Raw genomic sequence first — 20,464 nt, 5'->3', positions numbered from 1 at the left:
CAAGCATGTTGCTTTGAGGTTTTTTTTGTTTTTTTTTTGTTTTTTTTAACTTAAAGAAGTATTCTGAGAGAGCAAATTTAATTCTTGCAATTCTTAACAAGGTCGTCACAAACCTGGGAACCAGATGTCAGGCTCACGCCACTGTCCGCGCTGATCTGGGACTTTTTCTCTTCTGTCTCACCAAGGTCAAAGACGGGTTTGATTACTTCAGGCCCTGAGTAGGGGAAGACCTCTGTCACCCAGTGCACACACACAAGGGGCAGGCTGGTGAAGGGAAAGGGACAGCAGCACAGCCTGGTCCCAGACCTGTTCAGCGTGTCCCAGTCACCTTTCCAGGGACTGCCCCCACCCCGGGCCCCATTGGAAGAAGTCCCCAGATGCCTTAAGAACCAAGTAGGACAAATTAAACCTGGTCTCAAGGGGTTCTGCAGCCATCTTCACAACCTGAGAAAATTCTGAGCAAATCATTCTAAAACAGAAAGCTCCACAAACAAATGTCTAAACCACATTCCACTACACTCAGAGTCAGAGCTTCACTGGTGCGTACAACCGGTTATGGGTCCCCAGGTCATTCGGTGCTTCCCCAGCAAATGTATCTAAAAGGGGCTAGAAAAGGATAGGCCCAATGAGATACAGAAACACCAGCTGTTTCTGTGGACACAGCCTACCCCAACCCTACTTCTACATTTGAGATAAAAAAAACAAACACACTGTCATTTTTCCCCACCCACCCACAGTAGTATGGCAGAAGGACAGAATGACAGAAAGCAAGAAAGCGTGCCTAGGCAAGCCACCAGAGAGAGCTGGGAAGCTACAGACTCAACACGGAGGGACAGCAACCATCTCTGCCAACTGTGCCCACAGGCCTTCTAATGGGTGAGGGAGATCTCAGCCAATGAGGGGCACTGAAATAGGCGACCATTCTCCCCACCAACTCTGAAGCAATAGAGAACCAAGGTCTAAGGGACTTTACTAGATAGACGCCCTGATTACAGCCTGATTGCTAGGAGGAGCGGGGAAAGAAGCAGCCTACAAGTCACGTACCTGTGAATCACATACCACCTACCTGCTTTCATTCCAAATACCCCCCAAGAGCAAATTTGGGGTGGGGCTGACAAAGAGAGCCTGCCCCAACTGGGCCTGGGGAGTTGGCAGGTATGGGAGATTTGGGAACAGGAAGGGGCATTTGTTCCTTACTCTGTTTTTCCAAAGCTTTTTGCTTTTTCACTTCCTGGTGCTTGTTCCACAATTCTACCCCAGATGCAATGTAAGCAGGAGAGAAAGACAGACAGAGTCAGAGGCTGGTCAGACAGACAGAATGGAAACCCACCCAACCCAAGCTAATTCAGTCTCAGGCACAGGATTACATATTAAGAGATAAAAAGAGATCTTCATTTTGGGAGGTTAAAAAATCAAGAGATCTAATGCCTTTCCCCCACTCATGAACTAAAGACTCTAAATTCCTAACCCAAACCTTAAAGTGGTAGTAAAAACCTTGCAGAACGTGAGAGATGGAACTGCCTTGGACCAAGCTCTTTCCTTTTGGCCTGAGAAAACTGATCCTAACGAGGCTGGAGCACTTGCTCAAGATCATGTAACTTAGGATCACCTGGGACCTTGCTTTCTCTGCCAAATGAGCTGGGAAACAATTTTTAAAGATTCTAGACAGATGATCACCGCAAGCAGCCAAAGGGGTTCAGAAGTGTGAGCACAAACCTGGCTGATTCACGGGACTGGATAGAGGCCACTCATGCGGGTGGTTAGCATCCTTCCTTGTTGCTACCAAAAAATCCAATTCACCCTCAGTATTAGCATCTGCCCTGCCAAGTGACCCGTTCTCAGCTAGTCATCTGGAAAAATGCTTTCAGTAAAGGTGACAGAGAACACTAAATGGTCAAGAATAGGATCTTCATTAGGGTAAAGAAGAGAGAATACTGATCACAGCATTTTTTTCCTGGAAGAACTTGAGTGCCTACTTAGTCCAATCTCTTCATTTCCCAGATGAGGAGACAGAGACCCTGAAAAGAGGAAGTGCTTTGCCCAAAGTTTCATTCCTAGCTGGGGGGCAGATACAGGACTAAAACTCCGGACCTCCAGACTTGCAGGCTGGTGCTTTTCCTAGAGCATCGCATCATGTGGGAGAAAGACTGGGTTGGCTGCCTCTAGGACACTATTCTGCTGGCTAGAGAAGTGCAGTTCCCCAACAAAGGAAACTGGTTCCTCCTCCCCACTTTTGGGAGCATAAGACAACTGCTAATGGTGTGGCAAAGAAGCATCAGCTAGAAGCAAACTGCCCAGGGAGACAGAACCAGAAAAAGAAAGACACAGCCTAGATGGCTCTAGGTCAAGTGAGTCAAATGGAGGTGACACCCAGAGAGCTCACTAAGGCATTGCCTCAGTGGGAACAGAGAGACACCAAACGTAAACAAGCTCTTGGTCGAGTCCAGTGAGAAAAGGTTTGAAGAAAAGCCGATTCAGAAATCTGTACCTTGAGGTCCAGCGCCCAGGGAAATGGGGTTGTTGGACACACCCCAGGAAAGCAAATTTGAGGGTAGTGTAATGGTTGGATGGGAGAAAACTGGCCAGACAATTATAATTTTATAGGCCAAAGACGCATCTATAAAGTTTCTTATAGCTTCCTGGACCTCACATCTGAAGAAATCCAGATGTAAATAAAAAGTGGGACAAGGAATATAGCTCAGACTCCCTGCACTAAGCCTCACTGGCCCCTCGAAGCAAAACTTCCATTCTTCCTCTAAGATGTAGGTGGGGGTGCCTGTAAAGGAAGCATAAGCGATAAAGAAGTACAAAGAAATTCCATTAGAAATGGATGCAGATCTATCTCCCTCTCTAGAAAGCAAAGCATGGGGAAAAGAAAGGCAGGATTCTGAATGAATTGAAAGGAGGGAGAGGTATTTTAGAAGCCCGAACCCTCCACCACACCAAACACGGTGATACATACCAATAGACGCTACAAAATTCTCTTCCTTTAAACTTCTGGTGTCTAGCTCTTTAGGACCCTTTCCTGCAGCACTTGGTGCCCGAGGTCCTAGCTGGGGAACTCTCAGCTGTGCCATAGCCTTTGGGTCCCCCCGCCCAGCCAGGCCAGGATCCTTGCCAACTGGTGTATTTACGCTCTCTGTTGGACTTCTCTTCCGCTTGTCTGGTTCTAGGAAAAGAGGGAATACAGGAAGAGGTCAAGAGAGACAACGAGTGGGAATCAAGCTGCGGGAACGAGGTGGGAGAAGCAAGGAGGATGCAGAATGGAAAAAGTGGAAATGGAAAAAATGGAAAAAGGAAAGAAAAACAGACATCTTATTTTTCATGACAGAAAAACACCCGGTACGTATAAACACGCATTAAGAAAGGAAACCCCGAAGCCTGAGGCACTGGGAAACCTGTGAAGGAACAAGCCTTCTTTGGAGATGAGTGGAAGAGTTGTGGACAGCGCCCGCCCAGCTGGTGCGATCCCTACCTTTACTGTAGTAGTGGGTCTGGGCAATCTCCAGAAGCCCAAAGGTGCTGGCCATGCCTCCCAGGCCCGCGTGGGCATAAGACTGCTCCAGGCTGAGCACCGTGCACTTGAGCAGGTCTAGCATCCCCTTGTACACCTTTCGACTGACCTCCTGCAACAATAACCCAGGGGCTGGAGTGGGCAAAATTGCCTTCGGGGTCCAGGTCCCTCCGGCAGTTGATTCCAGCTCCTCACCCCAGACACTGACCACATCAGGGATGACGTCTTGCCGGGCGTCGTCCTCCGACTGCACTGTGCGGTTCAGCTTGCTCAGGACAAAGACGCGCAGCTGCTCACTCTCCAGCAGCCGGCGCACCTTTTTCATGTTGAGCCAGCCAACGCCCTGGCCGTCCAGCACACTGTGCACCACCTCCTTCAGGAACTGCTGGTTCTCACTACGGGGTCCACACACAGCTTCTGTGGTCATCGGCTTCTTTGCAGAGCACCCCGCCTCTTTCACCAGACTAGATGTTTGCCTCCAGGGGCAAAACGCAAAGCCAAGTCTCCAGGGGTGCAAGTCCCCTGCACCCCCCACCGCTCCGGATCGCCTGGTGTGCCCACATACCCACCACTGCTGTTTCATTCTTCTCACCAGGGTGAGCTACTACTGTCGCATGGGAAGTCAGAATGCGCAGGGCTCCCGAGAATTGATTTCATCCACCCAACTGACAGGTTCTCTCCCACTCCTGAGCCTCCCTACAGTGTGGTACAGGAATCGCTACCTCTATCAGAGATCTTTTGTAATAGCTCAGCCATGGATTACCTAGAATTGCTGGATCGACCCTGAGGTGATGGAGGCTCTCTTTTCACTGTTGGGCTGTGTTTAATAACAGATGACTTCTGGTCCACTAAGGCCCTCCTGTTTCCTATAGCCAGGAAGGTAGGAATGAGAGACATCACTACTGTAGTCCAGCAGCCTTGTCAGCACAGCCCTGGGAAGCCACGTTCCACACCTGTTCCCCAGAAGGGCCGGGTGAGGGTGACCCCAGGGCATCACACATAGGTAGAAACCAGCCATGGCAATGTGGAGGAAGTGGGGATGGAGACTCAGGCCACTCCACATGCACCAGCAGCATGCCCCACGGGCAAGCACGGGCGTCACGGGGGACAGGGCAAGGCAGGTCACCCATGTGGTACCGCTTGCTCCATGAGGAGAATGGCCCTCAGGCAGGCACAGAAGATGCTAGGAAAAAAAGATCATGCACAGCTCACGGGCAAGACCCACCTTCACCACTCCCGGGGCCGGCTTCAGTAACAATCTCCATTAGAGTATTTAGCCCAAATACTGGGACACAAAATACACAATTAGTAGGTGCACCATGATACCACAACCCCTATATCCCTCGATGGAGCTGTAAGTCAGATAGTCTGAGGATTCTCCCAAAGCTTAGTGCACATAACCTTAGTTCTCAGGCACCTCAGAGCTGGAAGCCAAGAGATCAGGAATCAACCAAGGCTCTAGGAAAGACCATTCTTAAGACTATGGCCTCTCAGAGCCAGGGGCAGGGTACATGACACAAGGGACCTTCGGGTACTAAACAGGCACATGCATGAAAGAAGGACCGCTGGTTTTCATGAAACATCTAGCACAGGGTCCACAGGGCTTGCTGGTATGCAGAGAGAGGAGACCCATCTTGCAGATGCTGTCATGGGACGTGGGGTTGGGTGTGAGGATGGGAGGTGGATGGGAGTGGGAAGTGCACAAATGAAGCATCAGCATGCAATGAAAGCGCTTCAGTTGCTCCCCTCCCCAACTGTATCAAATGAAAGCCGGTGACGCTAACACTTTTCTACCCCTAACCTACAGAGTCAGGTGCAGATTGACGCCACAGTGCTAGTTAATCCCCTACGCCACTGGCTATTCTGTCCCTCTGCCCATCTATCCTATGTTCCCAGCCCCACCAAAGAACACTCCTTAGATTCCTGGGATTTTTAATCACTGGGAAGAGAAGTCAGGTGAAAAATATATGGAGCTGCTTCTCACTATGCTTTCTAGTGTAATTAAATAGTTCAGCACAATATCTAGAGAAAACAAACAAAAGTCAGAGTAAATGCAGAAGAGCTCTTCAAACTCTCAGCGATCACAAATGAAAATCAAATAAGGTCTTAAATGCCCGGAGAAGCCAACTGATACTACCTGGCCCACCCACAGGCCCTACGTTGACAGGAAGCCAAAGAGGCTTCCTGACGCTGTAACACTGCCAGGCTCTCTATGAGCATCCCTCAGTGGGCCAGCTAATCGGGATGAAGCTTGTCCTACATTCATGCAGCAGGAACCTGGCAGATCACTGGCAGCAGCTGACGATCCCTGTGTTAATTATGTACACCTGACAAAGCTCCCCCTAAGAAGCAACGGTGATCTCAGTTGCTGTTTATCCTAAATGATACGACAGGGCCGTCTCTTGAGCTACAAAGACACTTTCCATCTGAAAACGAGTAGAGCCCATAATGTGCAATGAAAGCCATGAGAAGCGGTATGAGGGGCAACAGCCAGATCAAATGATTCATCATACACAGGGCTCCTGACAAGCACCCATAGGCCTGAAATATCTTCTGGAGAATCCTGGTATGGCAGAAGGAGGGCTGTAGTTACCTTTCAGACTGGGGAAGGGTGTGGTCTTCTCTCGGGCACCTTTGGTGGGCAGCGTGAGGTTTGAAAGGCTGAAGCTTGTACTGTGGTTCCGATATAGGCTGCCTATCAAGGGGAGGGTGTGAGAGCGAGGAGTTAGGAGCATAAGTGTATCATCACCTCCATCTTCCTCCTTTTCAAACATAATCCCAGTACCTCTGATCTACCTTAGAGAGGACCAAGTCTAATTCAGGGCAAACATGGGGGCCACTGTCAGGATAGCTCAAAACCCAGTAAGAACTTTCTCTGACTACCTCCCATGGGGACGGACAAGTGTCCCATCAACTGCTAACTCAGCATGAAAGCCAGACAGTTAATGCACTTTTGGTCAAAAGTTGGTGCTGTCCCTGTCTGGCTTCTGAGAAAAACTCACAATCATAATTATACCCGATGTTGGCTTTCTCTGGCCCCTGGGCTGTCCTCAACCTTTAACTGACACCACCCCTCATTTCTGGAAATATTCTCTAGGCACAAAAGTCACCTCATATAGATTTCAAAGCATGTTCATGAAAAAGTCCTTCATCAGGCAAAAAAGGTATTAGATATGTACCCAAATCAAATATGACCAGAATATTTCCACAAGATATATGTACAAGTGTATGATTTTTAATATAATGACTATCTTTCAGTTGACTAGCTGTCTTACCCGAAACAGACTGAAATCTCTGGGTATAAAGACAGTGACTACTCTATGTCTCTGTCCTTTATTGACTTCCCTTGGAAATACCTTATTCACTATCACCGCAACAACCTGAACTGGGGCTTGATAATGCCAAGCCAGTTCTACCTCTGAAGTTCTAAGCAGCATCCACCATAGTCAGGCCTCACTGCATAGAAAACGGGACAGGGCATGAGAGCAGAAGGCACTTACTGGCAAAAGACATGATGCCCCCGAAGCCCTCGGTGCTGTTGTTGGAGACGGTGGAGGTGGGAGAGCTCGCTCGAGAGTCTGATTCTGCGTCTGAGTCGCTTGCCAGTTTCAAGCTGTTGGGCCGCAGCAGCTTTTGAGCCCTTGAATGCACAGTGGCACCTATGAGCCCCAGGCAGGGGTACCTACTCTTGGAAGTGTGGGCCCTATGCTATACTGCAGTCACTGCTCCCTTCCCACAATTTCTATATGCCTAGATCAAGGCACCACCATGGGATGGCGGGTCACAAGAGCATTCAGACTTCTCTTTCTGATTAACCCTCACCCGGGGTCCTCTGTGGTGAGGTCCTTCAGTCACCCACCTAGAAGGAATCCCCAGGCTCTCACCGATTGCCATTGACATGTTGGCTGAATCGGGGAGTGTAACTTTCCCCCTGCTCATCATCATCTTCCTCAGGGGGAAAGCCATATTGGGGCTCGAAGTATGGATTGTCATAGGTTCGCCGGCGCACTGACCCCTCTCCAATTTCTGTCTGACGCCTGTCCGCGGTCGATTTGCCAATGCTGGGAGGCGTGGTAGGGAGGGGCTTGGAAACGCCTACTGCTGCCTTATCGTCCACCTCCGTTGAGTCAGCAGGTTCCTAAAGGCCATATTAAATAAAAACTGGTCACCTGGTGCCCAGTGATACCTACCTACCTCAGTTTGGCAAGACCAAGCCAGGTCTATTAGATTCCCATCTCCTATCCTAAGGGAATGTGTGAGAAAAGATCTCTATGACACTCCTGCTCTCTGTCCCCACAAACCATGCAAAGGGGACCTTAGCTAAGCCCTGAACAAAGCCCGATGAGTTCCTTCTGGAGTCAAAACTACGTCTCCTAGGCTCTAAGCTATGGGATGTATAGAGAGGAAGACAGGAAGACTATGAAGAGGCAAATTAACAGCTTCAGCCTCGCCTTCCTAATGGAGGTATGACCCACATAGGTAACAGTTCTCACTTATCCACCCTTCCAAGTCCTCACGTACAGAATTAGCTCCATGGACGACGGTGCTGGGGCTACTGCTGGCGGTGGTGCTGGAGCTGGAGCGCAGCGGGGGGTTTTCCTGAGGGTTCTCGCTGTCTGGGCCAGGTTCCTCTGATTCCTTCTGGTTCTGCAGCTCAGCAATCTCCACCTCACTGGCATCCCCCAGGGCTGCATGTGTCAATGGATCCACATCTGCCAAAACCCAAGGTGGCAGGTACAGACCACACCATCCCAGAGCCTCCAACCCCTCCCAGAGCTGGCCCATCTCCTCAAGTACACTTACTAGGGGTATCACCATTGATGTCACATTTCATCATTTCACTGACAAAGTCACCAAGGGAGGAGTAAGAAGAGCTTGAGTCATCATAATCCATGCTATCACTGCCACTGCAGAGTGAAGAGCACAAAAATAAAAATAAAACAGAATGAAGGGGCAGGAAAAGTACCAGCAATCAGCATTAGGAAAAATAAAAAGGTGAGTATTTCATACACACACACACACACACACACACACACACACTGGACTATTATTCAGCCATAAAAAAGAATGAAATCTTGCCATTTGCAACAACATGGATGGAGCTAGAGTGTATTTTGCTAAGCAAAGTCAGAGAAAGACAAATACCGTATGATTTCACTTATATGTGGAATTTAAGAAACAAAGTAATCGAACAAAAGAAAAAAGAGAGACAAACCAAGAAAGAAACTCAACAATATAGAGCACACTTGGCTACTGGAGGGGAGGTGGATGGGGGGACGAATGAAATAAGTGATGGGATTAAAGACTACACTTATCATGATGAGCACTGGCTAATGTGAGAATTGCTGGATCACCGTATTGTACACCTGAAACTAACATAACACTGTATGCTAACTATATTGGAATTAAAATTAAAAACTTTAAAAAAAAAAGAGGAAAACTCTTAAGGTAAGGGAATAAGATAAAATAAGGAAGCTAACACAAAACAATCAACCAAAATATCATCAAGGCTTCAAACACTAATGTTTAAGTCCTATGAGGTTCTGCCATAGTGCTCAATAAGGACTAGCGAGAGCCTCTCGACCTTAAAAAGCGGTTTTGCTGCTGCTCACCTGTCATCAGTAGGGTCCGAGTCAGAGTCACGCTCTGGTGGCACACTCAGTGCCTCCGCCAGCTGGGAATTGCTATCATAGACTCGATAATGGATAGGCTGCAGCTGATGAGCATACCACTTTGGCTTGTCACCAATCAGGGCTGGATCAAACATATCTACCCACAGAGAAAAAAAGAATAGAGTTAGCAACAAGGAGGAAAAAAACCAAGCAAAACATAGAAGAAAGGTAGGGAAATGTCTAAAGCAAAATAGGAATGGAAGGGGCAGATCAAAGATGAGAAAAGGGAAAAGCAAAGGGAAGAGCCATCAGGAGGACAAAGAGGCAGGGGCAGGTGGACTCACTGTTGTGAATTCGCTGGAAGGCATAGTTGGTGGGGTTAAGGACCCATTCGCCAAAGTACTCCACAGCCTGAGTCCTGGCCAGCTTCTCAGCAAAAGGAGTCTGTCGGGGACGTGAGGCTAGAAAGGAGCCAGCTTGAAAAGCTACCACAGGCCGAGGGAAGAGGCGCAGGGTACGCGTGTGCATCTGAAAACCCTGCAGCACGTTGGGGGAGTTGAAGAAGCGGACCATGGCCACTCTGGGGAAGAAGGGGATGGTGAGATAATTCAAGTCCCACACCCTGCGCTAGAAGGATTCCTATGATCCAAGGTGTCAGACCACCTCCCCAAGTCATCATTTCACAGGCTTCCAACATCAAAGGGGAAGGGATCTTAAAGAATCATCAATTTCTTTCTTCACTCAAGGCCTAAAACGCCTGAGAGTATGATGAATTAATTCTTCTTTGCTTTTACTAAGGTGACAAATATACCTAATGAGAGAGCAGAACCCAATCTAAGCACCTGTGATGATCTAGTCGACTTGGTCGTACCTGGTTGCAACATCCACAGAATCTACATCATTGCCATAAATGAGTGGGTTGAATTCAGTGGAAGGTGTGGACTGCAAGTCGTTAGAGGGCCTTCCCAAGAGAAGGGGGATCTCTTGGCCTTCATGGAATTTCTCCAGATTGAGGATGGGCTGGGTGTTGAGACTCATGCTGGCAAGGGCCTGTGGAACAACAAGAAATCCCCTATAGAAGGCAGATTCCTGGGCAGCTGGCCAATCTCATCTCCTAGGAAAGAGCCTTAATCTTTGAAATCAGAATCCAAATACCGTACTTTAACCTTTAGAAGATGATCTGAGTTATGTAGCCTTGCAGTTTAAGCCAGGTTGGTTCAAGGCAACCTGATCAAATCTGAAGTCCAGGGCAATAATTTTCAAATTTATTTTAGCCATGAAATGTTCTTTTTCAACAACATGTTGAAATCTGTATGAAAATATAAACAACTGAGACACATAAAAGTAAAGCTTCTCTGAAGGACATAAGGAACCCAGAACCTCACGTGCTCAGTGTTACCAGCCTAAATCAGCCCCTATGAGGCTCCATGGGGCAGTTTGAAAACCACTGGTCTAGACCAGCAGGGCTTCCTTAAATATTCATGAGCATTGGAGTCATCGGGAATGTTGTGAAAAATGCAGATTTTTCTGGTTCAATATATCTGGGGTGATTCTGCACTTTTAACAGCCGCAGGCAAAAGTAACACTGCTGGTCCATGGACCACACTTCAAGTAGCAGGGGGGAAGGACACAGGATTAAGGAGCCCAAGGATCTTAACTCCTACCAACATTTAAAGTACCATTCTATATATCAACCTCTCCATCTCATTAGTCATACTAAAGTAACCATCAAGAATGAAAACACTGCAAAGGAAGACAGAGAACTTTCTCAACTTGCAATCCTCACAGACTCTGCAGTAACAAGACACCATATTACATCAGCAAGGATGATGAGAGGGATGCTACAAAATGACCTATTTACACCAAGCAGAGGTACTGCTTAGCAACTAAAACAACACAGAGATTCCTGAAGACCCTGAAGATGACAACAAGGATTCCTAAAAATAAATACGGAGCTATCTACTGGTGGTTCTACGTAACACATACAACAGGGCAAAGGGATGGGGCCTTGTCATATTTTACCTTCAGGTACTGTGTTCAGCATGCAGGAGAGGAAGAAAAGCAATGAAAAAATGTATTTAGGAGATTATTCAAAGAGAGGAATTTTTGAAGAAAGCATTCTTCAGGGACCTAGAGGTCAATTCAGGAGGAAAATATAAAAGGAGCCAGACTATCCAAACAACTAGTTCTTTCCTTACAGGACTGAGAGAACACTCTAAGCCACAAAGAATGGTACACGTGACAAGAAACAGAAAATGAAGGTTGTTTTTTTTTTATATATATATAGTATTCTAAGTATTAGAGGGTGGGAGGCATACAATGAATTAGAAGATATCTAATAGCCTTTTTGAGAGTCATCCTGCCACCCAGAAATGTGATACACCTCTTCTTAAGCCCACCCGAAGCTAAGAAAACCTATTCCACCTGAGGTCCGAAGGGAAACGGGCTCTCACAACAGCTACAGCCTCTGCAGCCACCCTGGAGTAGCTACCGCTCCTCCTCCTCTTCATTCTTCACTCACCTGCTTCAGATGCTTTTTCAGCTCCAATGATTCCGGTTCTGGCAGGATTGGTAGCACTTCTGCATTGGTGGGGGCAATCACCTACACCAGAAAAAAGACAAAAGGCACGACCTTAGAATTAATCGCTCAGGAGTTACTCTTACGTAAGGGTAAGTGGAAGTTGTATACACAGTATTTTCACATATATGTGAACATGTATATTATGCATACAAATATATTACATATACACGTGTATTAGGGGCACACATATACATGGCTGTGATATATATACACACCTGAAAAGAAATATACCTCAACGTTACGGGAGACTACGTCCAGACAATAGGACTATGGTTTTTCTTTTTTTTTTTTTTCAAAGTTTATTTTGAGAGAGCGAGTGTGCACGTGTGGGAGGGGAAGAGTCAGAGAGAGAGAGAGAGTGGGGAGGGGTAGAGAGAGAGAATATTCCAAGCAGACTCCACAATGTTAGCATGAAGCCCAAAGCAGGGCTCAAACCCATGAACCGTGAGATCATCACCTGAGCCAAAATCAAGAGTTGGACCCTTACCCGACAGCCACTCAGATGCCCCTGGTTTTTATTTATTTCTTTACACTTATTTGTGTTTTCTAAAATTTTACTATAAACAGATATAAGGGCTTCCTGCTGAAATTTGAGTATATTCCTACCACAGAATATTACTGTACATTTTAAGCCTGAAAGGCACTGTCTTACTAGAAACCATACCCAGGAAAACCATGAGATGACCTACACCATAGGCAGTGGTCCCACAACCACAACTGCCTACTGCTTCTAGATGCAGGGGAGCACTTCATTCTGGCAAAACTAAATCTTGTACTCGTTTGGGTCTTAACCAAGGGCCTATTAGCCAATAAAGTAAAAGCTAAGCATTAAAAAAAAATGGTATCAATGAGTCACACAAGACAAATCACCCACCAACTGAGGACCTTCTTGGGAATAACCTAGAAAAACAGAACACAATCCTATTCTGGACTCTATAATATCTCAGCCAAGAACCTCACCCTATTGCTGTCCAGATCCACCAGCCATACATCATCAGGCATTTTGAAGTCCAGTTTGTAGAGGAAGAAGCTGGCAGGGACCCCAATGATGTACGGAGTTGGAGCCAACAGTAGCTGTAGAAAAAAAATAAGAGGGTAAGAAACAAAAACTAAACATATTTCGATCACTTATCACATGAGGATTTTTCTTGATGAGGAAATGCAGGTCCATAATCTCTTTTCCAAAACTCTTGAGGCTAGGTGTGTTTTAGTATTCATAATTTTTCAGATTTTAGAAAGGCGACAGTGTATATTCTGTATATTATGTAACACCTGCAGGAGCATGGCCAGTAACCTATAATGATTAACATTTACTTTGATAAATAAAAACCACAAATAACACAAGTTTTGCCATCAAATCAGTTCAAAGTTAGGTCATGTTTTGCAGACAAAGAAGTCAGAGTAAAGGATTGAAGACCAGTACTGATTTACAACTTCTTGGCATCGGGCGTTCTCCCTCAGAGCTGGCCAGAGTTGGAAGACAGAGGTGACAAAGCCAGAAAACACCTGAAACTCACCTGTTCTGCCGATGCCATGCAGGTGGGCAACAGTGGGATTACAGGAAACATATACTCCAATGGGTAGATCATCGCCACAAACGCCATCACAGACATGGAAAGGGCATTGTAGTCTCGGGACTGTAGCACCACCTGCCACAAGCCATACCATAAGGATCATTCAACTGCCTAAATAAGGTTTATGGGGAAAGTTTCCAATGCTACAATTTAATTTCCATTTCACCATGTGTAGGGCTCCATGAGCATGGCTTCCACAATTATCCCTGCCTCATGCCTTACTTTTCTGGCTCTTGTTCGCCCAATGCCAGGACCACTCATTAGACTAGAACTACTGATACTTCCAGAGAATTAGCTCAGTCTAGCTAAGGATAATTCACCTAAGTGGCAAACCCTCTGAACACATCCCACTTAATTCAACCCACATCTACTGAGTACTGCCATATACCTGGCACCATGTTACCTCCTAGAGACAAAAAGATGAAAAAGATGTAGTCCCTGTCCTTAAAGATCTAAAAAGCTGGCTCTCTCACCTTGTGCTCTAACAGGATGCAGGTTAGCACCTGAAGACAGGCATCCACACCCAGAAGTTCCAAGGGAAGGTGCAGTGGGAAATCCACTAGGGTGAATCGAGAAGGGTCTGGAAGAGCAAAGGTCAGAGCTTGTTGGAGCTCCTGGGGTAGGACTTCGATGTCTACTCGCTTCTGCCCAGAAACAGGCACTGGGGAGCGCAGCAATCGATAGATCCAGGCCTCAATCTCTCGAAGGTCATGCAGAAGGGCACTTGACTTCTCCTCCACTAGCAATGATCCAGTAAAGATGCGCCACATAGTGTCCCTGAGGAACAGACAGCAGGAAACAGATGCGTAAGCACCAGGAGCTGATACCCCAAAGCAACCCAATGCAACCATAGAGAGTAAAATGCTGACAACTGGAAAAGCCCACCCTTTGGGCTCAGCTAGGACCAGAGAGAATATACAAGGGTGAAACAAGTATAAAAATGTATACACAGCAGGACTTACTGTCCTGCCTGCCATGAAATGTTGAACTCCAAACATTATTATGGCAGGAAGTTTAACTCTGCAGCTGTCTTTCGCTTAGAAAGGACTAACACAAAAATGCTTAAATAGGTATGAAAGACCTCAGGCTTTTTTTTTTTTTAAACAAAAGTTTATTCTTAAATATACAACAGGATATAAGACAACACTTCATTCTAGCTATCTGAAGGACCTCAGGCTTTAGAGGCAATTTCCTGCCCCTCACACACCAATTATACCTCATCTCTAACTGCTTCCCTCTCTTCTGACCATCAGTGGCAAAGTGTACCTTTGTATGCCTCGAGGGATGCCTAGTTTCTTGCCCAGCAGCCGCTCACTGCAGCAGTCCACCAGACGTTTGAGGGTGTACAGACATTCTCGGAAGGTGGAGAAGAAGGGGTAGTGGCTGAGCACACACAAGGATGTCAGAGTACTGTTGCGGGAACGGCTTCCTGCCTTGGCCCGGGGTTTGCCCCGAGGAGACTGATTCACCTCAGGGGCAGAGTCAGCATTGGGAGGCTGCAGGGACAAGCCACTCTCCGAGCTCTCAGTACCAACTTCTTCTGAGGCACAAGTGGCACGGGGTCCTTCCTTCCCACGGGACCCTCCCCCACCTTCCCCCTTCTCCTTAGGCATTCGCTTCTGGAAGGAGCGGTAGAAGTTAACACAGATGCCGTAACGCGTGACTCCAGTGTCCTTGTCAGTGAGGGTGAAGACGAAAGAAGTGTCATCCCGCAGGCTCATGCGTCGCTGCCTCACACTCAGACAGCCCTCTGGTTGGCAGAAAAACACAACGTCTGGGGGCAGGGGAAACTCAGCGTGGTCCTCCAGCGGGTATCGCCGTAGCAATTCGGGAGTCTGGGCCACACTATCACTGCTCGGGTGCCTGAAGAATATAAAGACAAATTCAGCAGCCTGAAGGGATAGGATGTTGTTTCAAATTTTAACCACAGTCCAGAAATAAAGCTCAAAATGCTATTTTGGATAAAGTAACCTAACTGCACGACCTTGGAAAACTTGGGTGCTGCTTGCCACATTTAGCTGGGGGGCTAAATGAGGTCTGCACTGTCATGAAGATACCCATCCTGAAATGCAAGGAAAATCGCAGCAATAGAATTATCACTAATACATTAAGATGATTAGCACTTTTAAAAGGTGTATTAGCTAATAAATTACCAAATGAGCATATGTAGGTTGAGAAAGAGCACAGGGTATTTTTTTTTTTTTTTTTTTTTTTTTTTTACAAAATAAGGAAACTGAAGTATACAGGGTATATTTGCCCAAGAACACAAAGATGCTAGATAAGAGCAATTCTGTTCTGTCTCTGTTCCTTTGGGCCAATGCTCTCAATCCTGACTGAGAGCCTGACTGCTATTTTCACTAATGGCATCAATGTTCCTATGAGGGTAAAATAATAGAGAAAGAATGAGATATCCAAAACAATGTGGGCATGGGGAAAGGGAATAATTACAGATGTTGTGGTTATCCCAAAAGACAAGACAAAAACCAGTCTCTTCTTGGTTACCTGGCCCCTACGATCACTAGATAGTCAAGTAACCGAGGACAGAACTTCTTCTTTTGCACCATGATTCCAATTCATCAGTTCATCTCAGAGAAACTTCAAGGCACCGCACAAGGAGTCAATGTTCCCAGGAGGATTTCTGATATTATCTGAAAATTCAAGTCCAATAGGAAAAAAAGTACTGATAAGATCCACTGCTGGGTGTAAGGGACTCATCTCTCTCAGCTTCATTCCAGCCAGGGTCATGGGTCAGAAGACCTTCCATTTCAGTAGTAAAGATGGGGAAACATGACACTTTTCCTAGCCTAGAGCTTGGTCTAAGCTTTTGAACTCACAGGGCCAAATGTCAAGAAGTAGGTGAGGGATGCCTGGGTGGCTCGGTCAGTTAAGCGTCCAACTCTGGATTTCTGCTTAGGTCATGTGGAGCCTGCTTGGAATTGTCTCTCTCTCTCTCTCTCTCTCTCTCTCTCTCCCCCCATCTCTCTCTCCCCCTCTCTCTCTCTCTGCCCCTCCCCTGCTCATGCTTACACGCACGTGCGCTCTCTTTCAAAATAAATAAATTTTTTAAAAGTAGGATAAATAATGGCTCACTTCCCCATCCCCACAAACCAGCCCATTTCAAGCCTCACTCCTGGTGCTCTGTTTCTGAAAAATAGAGCCCGTTAGTCTAAACGGGACTGTCATTATGATAATAAAAACTAAGTCACTTCTAGGACAGCTCCAGGCTGAATCAGTATCAAACCAGACTCTAATCAGTACTAATCTATACTCCTAGCTCTATATGAAAACCTAATTATTTCCTGAACCAACTTGCTGCATTCAGCTTCATGGGAAACTACCATATAAATTGTACACTTAATGCACTGAGACAACAACAACAGTGGGCTACTGTACCCTGTGCAATCTCACATGAGGAATATCCATGCTCCAACTGCTCCATCTAAACCATTTTTCTTCCCTCTTCAAGCAAGAAAGGGGCTCACTGGCTATCGCTACTAGCTCTGCCCTTGGTGCTGAATCATAGTCTTTTTTTTTTTTTTTTTTTTTCCTCTACTCTAGTCCCAAGATTGGAATCAGTGATACAAAACACACAGATGAGACTTTGTCCTTCTATCTCTAATAGAAATTAAGAATTAGATGCAGAAATAATAGGATTTCTGCAAGGACAGGAAGAGGTGCTCAGTAATTTCTAAACCATAGACCAAAATTAGGAAAAGCTTACGTGGTCTTAATTATAATCTATATCCTGTTGGGTGTCCATACACTTTCCTAAATAAAATGGTTCACTCCACTACAAGCTACCCTCGGTGCATACAGAAATGTACCTCTGTGCTCCACACATGGCCACCCTAGGACCTTCTTTACTGTACACACAGACATTCCCATTACACTACACACACACCACTCTCTTCTCTGCTGCTGTGTGCACTTCCATACATAGACATGCACACTCCCTGTATGCTTAAGATTCTATTTGATTTAGATAATGAGAAGCTCTATCTTTTTTCTTCCCTACTTAATAATAAATAGACCGCTCTGCAATACCTCTCAAATCCTCAAAATTCTGCTCCCTCCCTTCTGTTGCTCCCAATAGAGGACCTGCAGGTAATAGGATTCGGGTTTGTCTCCATGGCGACTCTGGCTCCCAGAACTATTTATAGCATAGCCACAGCCCCTCCCCTGCTTGGTGACCGCACAGTGCTAGCAGCTGCTACTCCAGAGTCAGCCAGGGCCCATAACAATTCATTCTCTTTGAACCTAGAGACACTTCTTCCACTGACAGCACCCGCTAATTATTAGGTTATCTTCTTCCCTACCTATCTTTAGTTTGCACTTTGTCCTACTTCTGGATTTTGAGAGATTTCTTCTTTCTACACAACCAAAACCAAGTTTCTAAAACATGCCATATGCTCACTTCTAGGTATCACTAACACCCAAAAAGTCCTTTGGTTCTCCCCAGTGCCATGGAGTCATGAGCAAACCGCAGTAGGTGGGGCACTACTATAAAGTTGATTTCAACTCCTCCCAAGCAGAGTAAGAAGGGGAGGGAAATAGAGAAATGAAAAGGGGCATAGGTAAAAGCATAAATTGTTCTATAAGTATGTGCAAAATACTTAGGATGAGAGCCAATGTATCTCAAAACAGAATTTACAGAGCCAGAGCTCAAGGCTAAGCCTTGAAATCTATTTTACACTGAAAATCAAGAGCCCTTTCCTGCCAAAATCTCAAATATCACACCTGAAGTATCTTCTACTGACATATTAGGGCATCAGGCCTCTAGCCTTGATGAGATCCCAGCCCTCCCACTTGAGAAGCATGTGATAAAACTCAAATCATTATCATGCTCTACAACGTTCATGTCCCTCCAGAGCCACGAGGACCCCAAGATCTTGTGACTATTCTAGTACTAGTGATAGGATAGATGCTTAGCCACACTTCATGTCTCATCAATAGCCACTACCTCCCGTTATTCAGATTGCAGAGATAACCAAGGCTTTTCTCTCCATTCTCCCTCCTCTCCGTAAAGCCTCTAACATCACCTATAACTCACATCCTGTCTTCATACCAACCCAGGCTCAGACTCTGCCTCTTGCTTCAACCATGTTTACTAAGGGGGAGTCCCTGGTTTCCAGCTCCTATATTCCAAAGGCATCAAGCCCAAAACGCATACCTATCTGCTGAAGTCCTCCATCACCATCCACTCCAGATGCAGATTTGGAATCCACAGATCTTTACGTTCTCTATGTCTTTTCAGCCTACAAATGGTAACGTTAACCAACCCTTTGGATTCGTCCCTCGTTTGGGGCAGAATGTCATAGTAAAACCACAGGAACCGGAGAGCGATATGACATCTTTGCTGACGTGAGCACAACAGGAGGCTCTCTCCCCTCCTACCCAGGCAGTGACCTTGCAAGCGCATCAGCACAGACCGGTCAGCGTGGGGGAGAACGAGAGCAATAAGGCAGGCAATAGGCAGGGTTGGGGGGGGGGGGGGGAGGAGAGGCCGGGCAGGAAGAGGAATTTAGAGATGCACGAGGATAGGAAGGGAAGCAGTTGCGGCAAAGATTAAATGGTGTCTCGACCCTCCAACAAGCAGTTTTGACACACTTCCTCCCCCACCCCCCCCATTTTTTTCCCCCAAAGAACCAAACATGGTCTCCAAATCGTGATCAAATGTAAGATGCACACACACATACACACGCGCGCACGCGCCAGGTGCTTATCCCGGCTCGGCCCCCGGGCTGGACAGCTCTGCCCGCCCCCTCACCTGCTGGACAGTTCTCACCCGCCCCTGCCCGGCCGGCAGGAATCGAACCCAGCCGCCGCGAGCGGCGCTGGGTCTGGCAGCCCGCACCCGGTCCGCGGCCCCGAGCGCTCTCACTTCTAGCCCCGCCCCCTTCCCTACGGACTCCCCTTCCTCTCCAGACCCCCTCCACACACACGCCTCTTAGGGCCTCCTCAGAGGCCGCTTCTCCCAGAACCCCTGTTTCCTGTCAGAGCCCGTTCACCCCCGCGAGGAGTTCCTTCCCAAATATCCTTCCAGGGCCCCCGAGTGGCCCGGACCTTCCTACCTCCCGAGCCTGGGGGAACCGGCCAGGCCCAGTCAGACCGCCCCTGGCAGCTGAGCTTCGGTCGCTCGCCGGCGCCGCTTCCAGCGCGCGCCAGTTCCGTGTCTGCCCGGGGGGAGGGGGGGGGGGGGCGCGTACCACTCCGAGCCCGAGAGGGAGGGAGACGTTGAGGGGGTCGGGGGCTGTACCATGCACCACTGGGGGGGACAGAGCTGCACCAAGCCGAGCGCTGAAGGGTGGAGCCAACCTCGGGAGAAAGGCGGCTACGCACACACCTATCCGAGTGGGAGTGGGAAGGCGATGGGGAGCGCTGGGCCAGCCCAGCGCCAAGCGTGCCATGGGGAGGACTCAAAGGAATACCTTTTGTTCAGGTTGCACAACGAGATTTTAACTTGACAAGGTAATAGCGTCCATTTCGACGAAATGTAGATTAACCTGGGAGCGACTTCTCAAGATGAAACTGCTCTTGAGACTTTCTGAGCGTCCCCCACACCTCACGCTTCCTCCCCCTGCAAGCGGCTTGGAAGTGCCCAGCAGCCGGGGCTGCAAAGCCGCTGCCCTGGAGGTGGAGCCTACCAACTCAGGGACGGCGGGGGGGGACCGAGGCCGGAAGGCGCGGCCCGCTGTCTCACCTACAAGGGAGCGCGCAGAGCGAAGGGGACGTGAACGGTGCCGCGGTGTCCGGTGGGAAATGGAGTCCAGCCCTTCCCACAAGACAAACCCGCGGCAGGGCAGCCTACACCCTGGTGTCAGGGCACTTTTCTTCCTGTCCCACAAGGCCTGAGGCCCTAGAGGATGGGCTGTTGTACCCTCTTTTTTAGGTGCCAACGGAACACCCGAGGCATTATGAGCGTGCCCACGAAGACAGGTGCATGACTGGGGTGTTAGTTCTGAAACTTCAACCTCCTACCCCGCCCCCCCCCCCACCTTAGAAAGACAACACAATCCCACCTGGGTCACTAAAAGGGAAGGGGGCATCTAAGCCTCAGCATTTCATTTATCCTCATGGGGTTGGTAGTCCCCTCTCACTGCCCAGGCTGTCACTTGTGACTTGTCTCTGTTATGCGTCTGGAGGCGGATCCTAAAGGAGGGTTTCCTCCTCTATGGTGGCCGTG

General features: G+C 47.7%; 1 protein-coding gene across 50 annotated transcripts in view; it reads right to left on the bottom strand.

Moving 5' to 3' along the window:
• Positions 1–19,637, bottom strand: part of MADD (MAP kinase activating death domain) — a 40,876-nt gene extending 21,239 nt beyond the window's left edge. For 5 of the 50 annotated variants that reach the window (XM_058688856.1, XM_058688865.1, XM_058688886.1 and 2 more), the window contains exons 1-22: positions 19,353–19,636; positions 18,452–18,536; positions 15,784–15,929; positions 14,548–15,144; positions 13,755–14,058; positions 13,225–13,356; positions 12,668–12,781; positions 11,648–11,728; positions 9,998–10,176; positions 9,471–9,706; positions 9,127–9,283; positions 8,318–8,421; positions 8,036–8,226; positions 7,399–7,652; positions 7,015–7,154; positions 6,108–6,209; positions 4,740–4,799; positions 4,278–4,380; positions 3,723–3,909; positions 3,476–3,626; positions 2,963–3,169; positions 114–214 (exon numbers count right to left, since the gene is read on the bottom strand). In XM_058688856.1, the coding sequence (XP_058544839.1) occupies positions 114–214; positions 2,963–3,169; positions 3,476–3,626; positions 3,723–3,909; positions 4,278–4,380; positions 4,740–4,799; positions 6,108–6,209; positions 7,015–7,154; positions 7,399–7,652; positions 8,036–8,226; positions 8,318–8,421; positions 9,127–9,283; positions 9,471–9,706; positions 9,998–10,176; positions 11,648–11,728; positions 12,668–12,781; positions 13,225–13,356; positions 13,755–14,058; positions 14,548–15,144; positions 15,784–15,845 (3,462 nt within the window). In that variant the 5' untranslated portion in view covers positions 15,846–15,929; positions 18,452–18,536; positions 19,353–19,636. Of the gene's footprint in view, positions 1–113; positions 215–1,197; positions 1,252–2,962; positions 3,170–3,475; positions 3,627–3,722; positions 3,910–4,277; positions 4,381–4,739; positions 4,800–6,107; positions 6,210–7,014; positions 7,155–7,398; positions 7,653–8,035; positions 8,227–8,317; positions 8,422–9,126; positions 9,284–9,470; positions 9,707–9,997; positions 10,177–11,647; positions 11,729–12,667; positions 12,782–13,224; positions 13,357–13,754; positions 14,059–14,547; positions 15,145–15,783; positions 15,930–18,451; positions 18,537–19,352 lie in introns of all 50 variants that reach the window. The other 45 variants (XM_058688851.1, XM_058688860.1, XM_058688879.1 and 42 more) reach the window with 20 other exon arrangements.
• Between the last annotated feature and the right edge of the window lie 827 nt (positions 19,638–20,464).

Source organism: Neofelis nebulosa, chromosome 10, assembly GCF_028018385.1.
Source record: "Neofelis nebulosa isolate mNeoNeb1 chromosome 10, mNeoNeb1.pri, whole genome shotgun sequence".
NCBI classification, from domain to species: Eukaryota; Metazoa; Chordata; class Mammalia; order Carnivora; family Felidae; genus Neofelis; species Neofelis nebulosa.
Note: the sequence above shows the minus strand (reverse complement) of the source record. Positions and strands in the feature narration are given on the sequence as shown.